This window comes from Anolis carolinensis, chromosome 1 (assembly GCF_035594765.1).
Source record: "Anolis carolinensis isolate JA03-04 chromosome 1, rAnoCar3.1.pri, whole genome shotgun sequence".
Taxonomy (NCBI): Eukaryota; Metazoa; Chordata; class Lepidosauria; order Squamata; family Dactyloidae; genus Anolis; species Anolis carolinensis.
The window spans coordinates 11054120-11061821 of record NC_085841.1 but is presented as its reverse complement, the minus strand read 5'-3'; the positions used below and the strand labels follow the sequence as shown (position 1 = coordinate 11061821).

The 7702-nt window shown below is 42.5% G+C and overlaps 1 protein-coding gene across 1 annotated transcript; it reads right to left on the bottom strand.

The window, feature by feature from the left end:
* Nucleotides 1-3185: 3185 nt before the first annotated feature.
* LOC134296125 (uncharacterized) lies at nucleotides 3186-7482 on the bottom strand. The gene is made up of 2 exons (XM_062970257.1): nucleotides 6776-7482; nucleotides 3186-3560 (listed from the first exon to the last, which is right to left on the bottom strand). Exons 1-2 carry the CDS (start codon nucleotides 7475-7477, stop codon nucleotides 3453-3455), a joined length of 810 nt encoding a protein of 269 aa, XP_062826327.1. The 5' UTR covers nucleotides 7478-7482; the 3' UTR covers nucleotides 3186-3452.
* Nucleotides 7483-7702: the final 220 nt, after the last annotated feature.

The window sequence follows — 7702 nt, the reverse complement described above, 5'->3', positions numbered from 1 at the left end:
TGCCCTTTTTGAAAGACTGGGGAGAAAAGGTGGCCAGGCTCCCAAAGGTGGCATTGGCCCCTTCCCTTCTCTGTGACAGGACCCTCGACTTATCCATTGGTCACAGAAAAATCCATACTTTTGATCCCAGTAAGGTAAAGGTAAAGGTTTTCCCCTGACGTTAAGTCCAGTCATGTCTGACTCTGGGGGTTGGTGCTCATCTCCATTTCTAAGCCGAAGAGCCGGTGTTGTCCGTAGACACCTCCAAGGTCACGTGGCCGGCATGACTGCATGGAGCGCCGTTACCTTCCCGCCGGAGCAGTACCTATTGATCTACTCACATTGGCATGTTTTCGAATTGCTAGGTTGGCAGAAGCTGGAGCTAACAGCGGGAACTCATTCCGCTCCCGGGATTTGAACCTGGCACCTTTCGGTCCACAAGTTCAGCAGCTCAGTGCTTTAACACACTTCGCCACCGGGGCATCCCTTGGTCCCAGTACCTACCCTCAACTAATATTTGCGGTCAACTTATACAAGAGTATATATAATACAGTATATTGTCTAGAATCCTATTGGAATGTTATCCTGTTGTCATGTTTTTCTGTGGTCATGGTTGAACATATTTGTCTGACACAAAACACTGATATTTAATTCAACATTATGGAAGTGAAGTTGCTCAGATGGGCCGGCATCTCATTAGTCAAATGCACAATTGTAATTCAATGTTGTCTGAAAAAAAATCTGCAGATGTCTAAAGCTTGAAATGCATTTCAAAGAGATAAAAAACAGTTACCATACATTGATTTTAAGAGCATAGCCAACTACAAAGTGTACTGGTGAAAAATATACACAACTGTACTTTAACCAATGGGGGAAATGTGTGAGATAATGTGTTTGTTAGTGAAACAGTGTCTCTAAATATCCAAAAATCAAAGATTTATTTGAAAGAAAATGGAAGGATTTCACAATTAGGGAATATGCAATGGGGAATACAGAGAGGCCATTTCTGAAATCTCAGTTAATAAGGAAGTGACAATTAAACCCTTGCGCCGGCTGAACTGCTGATCAAAAGGTTGGGGGTTCGAATCCAGGGAGTGGAATAAGCTCCCTCTATCAGCTCCAGCTCCATGTGGGGACATGAGAGAAGCCTCATGTAATGATATTTGATGGTAAAACATCAAATATCTGGGCATCCCCTGGGTAACATCCTTGCAGATAGCAAATTCTCTCATACAAGAAGCAACTTGCAGTTTCTCAAGATAATAATAATAATAATAATAATAATAATAATAATAATAATAATAATACTTTATTTATATACCGCCCTATCTCCCGGATGGGACTCAGGGCAGTTTACAGTCATAAAAGCAACACAAACATTACATAACAACGTAATAACACATTACTAAACAAAGTAAAATAATACAATTATAACAATAAATATTAAATAACACTTACATGACCAGATCAAGGGGACGGGAAGTTGCTCCTGACAATAATAATAATAATAATAATAATAATAATAATAATAATAATAATAATAACAACAATAATATCACACTTTTTCTCTCTTAAAGGAGAATCAAAGAATATTCAAAGTTATGTATCAACCAAGAAAGCACAGCTGAATGGCTGGGATCCTATTGGTTTATCCCAAGAGAGTAGACCTATTGAGTCAACTGTCAAATTATGAGTCAAGACAGATAAATTCATTTGATTCAATGCACTACTGTAGTTGGGATTAACAATAGGATGTAGACTGTGTAAAATGGTTCCATTTGACTTCCATTTGGGATCAAAGCAGGTCATTAAAAAAGTAAATAAATCAGTTCTGCTTATGCAACCAACAATTAATTGTTGCCAATTGTACGCCGCCCTGAGTCCCTTCGGGTGAGAAGGGCGGGATAGAAATATTGGAAATAAAAATAAATATTGGAAATAAATAAATTAAATACATCCATTAAACAGCATTCAAAAAAGTTGCATTACATCTGTAAGGAAATGTATACCTACAGGATTCTGGTCACTGTATTTGTACTGGATGATAAACCATCGAGAACCTGAGCTATCACCTCCATTTTCTTTCACTGCTCTAAATTGGTAGGCAGAGAAAGACACTGATGTTTGTTTAACGTAAGAGGAAGTGTGTGTGTGTGTGTGTGTGTGTGATGAAAGCAGTTTCTAGTATTTCAAAAGTCCACGGCATTCTGCAAATGGGCTCTTTGCCAAATGGGAATTGAAACGAGTCTACGTATTACACTATTTGCCTTAGAAGAAATTAATTTTCAGCCAGAAGCAGATCGGCTTATTTAATATTTATCTTTAGCTGCAGGAAGATGAATCTATTATTTTATAAGTTTATTTTGAGGGTGTCTTCTCTCTCTCTCTCTTTTTCTCTCCAGCCTATTCTTTCCGGATGTGGATTTTCCAGCAGTTGGATTCCTGCAGGAGGCGCTGAAGTATTCTTACCTGGGCTAAAGCAGGGTTAAGAAATCTGAAATATGTCAGTAATACCAGCTCAGCCATCATTAAACAAGTATTAAATTCCACCCATCTTTTTTTTTAAAAAAGGCTGTACCTGCTAGAAGTGTTCAAGGTGATCAGTAGTTTGAAGAGTTTGGTTGGGGAGAATGGAAGGACAGTGAAATATTGCAAACACCCTGTTGTTCTCGGCGCTATAAGCCAAAAAGTTAATATATGTACAGCACAGAAATTAAGCAGAGAAGAATGATCTATATCCATCCATCTGATTTAGTGGCAGTAGAAGCAGGGACAGTATGGTAAAGTGAATGCAAAACACAACACTGTGAATATATGCTGTCTTTTCAACTGGCAGACTATGGGTGTTCCAGTTATTTGACATGAGTTACTTATATAATATCAACATTCTTTCTTGCTGCATATTAAGTCTGAATTTCCAAATGGAAATGTATCTGTTTCATTTTTGGTTGCATTTCTCAGAATCCCACCTGCATTCTCATCTTGTTCCAATTCCACCTCCGATTGTAAGTCTTTCCTTTAAAAGAAAACATGCATGTATATTTGGGCACACATTCTGAGTGAAATGTAATAAACCAAATTCTTTTAATTCTGTTACATTGGGAGGGGAATGCTTACCACTATATATCCCAACAAGGGCCCTCAACCCCAATCTCTGTTGGTGGAACTGTCAGGCTCACTTCAAAGGACCAGTCTGAACGCAGATCAAAGATAGCTGCTCTCAAATCCAATCTTTATTGAAGAATACATGACTTTGGAAAAAGTCGAGAATGACCTAATGTTTACATACAATCATTTTTATCACCTCTGATGCAACGTAACACCACACGCAAATATCATCATCAAACCCCACCCCCTGTATCACATTTCTACTATTCCCACACACTCTACCAATTATAATTCTTTATACTTTCAACCCCGAGTTCCCAGGCTCTTCTATCTTCTTCTGCCAGGTGCTTCCAGGATTATTTATGTTATGACTCCAAGTCCAGGGCTTGGAAATTCAGCCCTGGGACTTGGTTCCATGACATGGCGCCCTCTTTTTCTCCATCCTCCTCTTCGGTGCTTCTTTCATCACAATTCTGAAATAAATCAAACAATAACTCTATGTGTCCATTTTGTCCAAAGTACCCATATACTTTTTCAGTAAGCTGCGATGGAATACTGGGTGTATTTTCCCTAAACTTTTTGGCAATGCCAACTGGAAATTTACTTCGTTGATAACACCCTGTATTCTGAATGGTCCAATATATTTGGGGCCCAGTTTTCTCGAAGGTAGCCCCAATTTGATGTTTTGGGTACTTAACCACACTAAATCTCCTTTCTCCAATTTATCGCCTTCCATCCTTTTTCTGTCTGCGAATGTTTTATACTTTTTGTGTGCTTCCTTTAAGGATGCAGTCACTTGACTCCAGCATTCTAGCATTTGAGTTTTCCATTTCCCTGCCCCTGTTTCTTCATTCTCTGTCCATCTTGGCAACTGGGGCAGAGGCTATATTTCATACCCGTAAACTACTTCAAAGGGAGTTTTATTTGTTGCGGAATGTATAGTCGAATTAAAAGCTAGTTCTGCGAAAGCCAGCCACTTAGACCAGTCATTTTGTCTCATGTTAGAGTACATTCGAAGGAACTGCCCAAGCGTCTGTTGAGTACGTTCTACTGCCCCGTTTGTCATGGGGTGAAAAGCAGAACTTAGACTCCTTTCTGCTCCTAGCATTTCCAAGAATTTTTCCCAGAATTTTGCTGTGAACTGAACCCCTCTGTCACTGACCACTCTACTGGGACATCCATGAAGTTTGTAAATATGGTTTATGTACAATTCAGCTAGTTTCTCTGCCGATGGTAGTTTCGTCAGTGCTATAAAGTGGGCCTGTTTGGAAAACAGGTCTAATACTGTCCAAATATAACGATGTCCTTTGCTAACCGGCAGTTCCCCCACAAAGTCCATAGCTACACATTCCCAAGGCCTGGTAGGTTCTGCTACTGTTTGTAATAATCCCATTGGCTTCCCTCCTCTCGATTTATTTCTGGCACAATCATCACATTGAACAACATGATTCTTTATGTCCTTCCTCATCCCTGGCCACCAACAATGTTTTGCTATTGTCTTTGTTGTTTTTGTAATTCCTGTATGACCAGCGCTCTGGTTATTGTGAAAACGATGCAAAATCTTAATCCTTAATATTGCTGGGATATACAGTTTCTTGTTCACAAACCAGAATCCCCCCTTCTGCTCCCCCTTTTCTGCGTTGGATGCGATCCACTGATCTCCTTCGTATGACTGTTTCAGTTCTTTTCCCCAACTATTTTCCTCGTCGAATTTAATAATAGCAGTGTTCTCTCTTTGGGTCTGCGCTCTTGTACTGACAGCTAAGCCCCATTGTTTATCAGAGAATACTGTTCCCTCTTTTGCTGTGGTTATGCCTTCGTGTTGAGGCATGCGTGAAAGAGCATCTGCCAAGACATTCTGTTTCCCTTGGAAAAACTTTAATTGGAAATCGAACCTGCTGAAGTATTGTGCCCATCTAATTTGTTTGGGGGACAATTTTCGAGGAGATTTTAAATACTGGAGGTTCTTATGGTCAGACCAAATTTCAAATGGGATTCCGCTCCCTTCAAGGAAGTGTCGCCAGCATTCTAAGGCTTTTAATATGGCTAATGCTTCTTTTTCCCATATGGGCCAACATTTTTCAGTTTCACTGAACTTCCGGGACAAATATCCACAAGGTTTTAAGTTCCCATTTTGATCTTTTTGCAATAGTACTGCCCCGTATGCACAGTCTGAAGCATCGCAATGGATTATGAAAGGGCTCCGGATATCGGGGTGTTTTAGGACGGGTTCTTCTGTGAAGCATCCTTTTAGGGTTTCAAATGCCTTTTGGCATTCTGGCGTCCAACTCAGTTTGGCGCCAGGAGCTTTCACTTTTGCTGTCTCCCCTTTCCCTTTTGTTTTTAAAAGTTCAGTAAGGGGTGCGGTTATTTGCGCAAAGCCTTTTATGAACGATCTATAAAAATTTGCGAACCCCAGAAATGATTGCAATTGCCTCCTTGTTTGAGGTACTCCCCATTCTTTTACGTCTGATACTTTAGACGGGTCCATAGCTAACCCTTCTGGAGATATCCGATACCCCAGAAAGTCAATTTGAGTTTTATTAAATTCACATTTGGACAGTTTTGCATACAGCTTTGCTTCCCTTAGTCTCTGCAAAACTTCCCGGACCAATTCCACGTGCTTTTCTTTATCTTCGCTCACGATCAAGATGTCATCAAGGAATATGAATACTCCTCGGTACAACAATGGGTGCAGTATTTCATTTATAAGCTGCATAAAGCAACTGCCGCCGTTTTTTAACCCAAATGGCAAAATTTTATATTCAAAATGGCCGAATGCGCAGGAAAATGCAGTTTTCCAAGTATCCTCGGGTTTGATTCTTAATTTATGATATGCTTCAATTAAATCCAGTTTAGTAAATATGCTCCCTTTCTTCAATACGGTAATTAAATCCTTTACTAAGGGCATAGGGTATTTATTGTCCTTAGTAATTGCATTTAAATTTCGATAGTCAATGCACAATCTTAGAGAGTTGTCTTTCTTTCTCCTAAATAACACTGGGGCTCCGAGAGGAGAATTGGATGGCTTAATGAAGCCTCGCGCCAGGTTCTTATCAATATATTTCCTCAATTCCTCCTTCTCCTGAACAGACATGGGATACACTTTTGGTTTTGGTAAGTTTGCTCCTGGGGTTATTTCAATTTCTACTTCTATATTCCTCTTGGGAGGTAATTTACTTGCCTCTTTCTGATTGAAAACATCCACAAAGTCTCTGTATTCAGGTGGCAATAGCTGTGGGTCTATTTCCCCTGCTTCATTTCCCTCGTCCTCCTCTCCTGCTATTTTGCTTATCTCCCATTGCGTTTGTTGTTCTTTAAATGCTAGGCTCTTTCCTCTCCAATCTACTTCAGGATTTGCCTGTTCGAGCCATGGGATCCCTAGTATTACATGGTATGTGGCAATAGGGGCTATCACAAAGGATATTCTTCCTTCCCATTTGCCTATTTTACATGGGACCCCCCGTATTTCCTTCGTAGATACTTCCCCAGCAGCAACTGATCCATCTAGCTGCGAAAATGCAATTGGGGAGTCAAGCAACGTCTGCTGGCATTTCAGCGCTCCTGCTAATTCCGGAGTTACAATGTTCCTAGAACAACCGCAATCCACGAATGCCCTGCAGGTGGCCCGATTCTCTAGCCCCGATAGGCAGATTGGCACTACTAGCATGCGTTTGTCTCGACTCACCAGCCTTTCCGGAGATTCTGGGGCTCGCACCTCCTCCTCCGCTCGTCTCCCGGCTGCTGGCTTGGGCTTTGAGGGTTTTGGCGGCTCCCCCTTCCGGGCCCAACATTCTGCTGCTCGATGGCCCGTCTTCCCACATACAAAGCATCCCGGCTTGGGTTTGTTGTCATCTCCTTTGAAGGGGATCCCCTGCCTCCCTCCGGGTTTTTCCTGCTTTCTCGTTTCTCCTCGACCCCTCGCCACCGGTCTTTGCTGGCCGCCGCCGCCCCTGAAACGCTTTACTTGGGCCAGGGTGGATTCGACGCGCCCCGCTAGTTGTATCCAGCCCTGGAGTGTTTCTGGGTCGTCTCTGTGCGCTGCCCAACTGAAAACCTCGGGGCGTAGTCCCTCTTTGAATATCTCCACTTTGGTCACTTCAGACCACTCTGGCACCCTTTCCGCGAGATGGAGGAATTCCTCTGCGTACTCGGGCACCGTTTTGTCCCTCTGCTTTATTCCTTTAAGCTGGTCTCGAGCCCTCAATTGCTCTAGCCGGTCTCTGAACCGGTTTTCCAGTGCGGCGAGGAAGCGGGGTACTGACCTCAGGCACGGGTCGCGTCTGGCATGTAGTTGCACATACCAGCTGGCTGCTCCTCTCTTTAGTGTGTTGCCGATGGCCCGAACCATGCTTCCTTCGGAGGGGAATGTGTGTGCGTTGTCTTCCATATATCCTCTGATGCTAATGAGGAAAGAGTTCAGTTCAGATGATTCCCCTCCGTATTCCAGTTTGAGCTCTTCCCTCCTTTGCATCCATTCTGCGGCCCGTTGATGCTGTCTGGGAGGCATGGGGAAGGGTTGCATCGGGTTTCCTTGGATGGCCCCTTTGAACACGCCGCGCCCCACTCCGGCGGTCGTTCCGCGCGGCTCCCGAAATTCTGCCGCTGCTGTCGG

Coding starts and splice junctions, on each gene's coding strand:
- LOC134296125 (XM_062970257.1), bottom strand. CDS start 7,477: ATGGAAGACAACGCACACACATTCCCCTCCGAAGGAAGCATGGTTCGG. Junction 3,561..6,775: donor CAGAATCTCCGGAAAGGCTG/GTGAGTCGAGAC, acceptor GATTTATTTCAG/AATTGTGATGAAAGAAGCAC.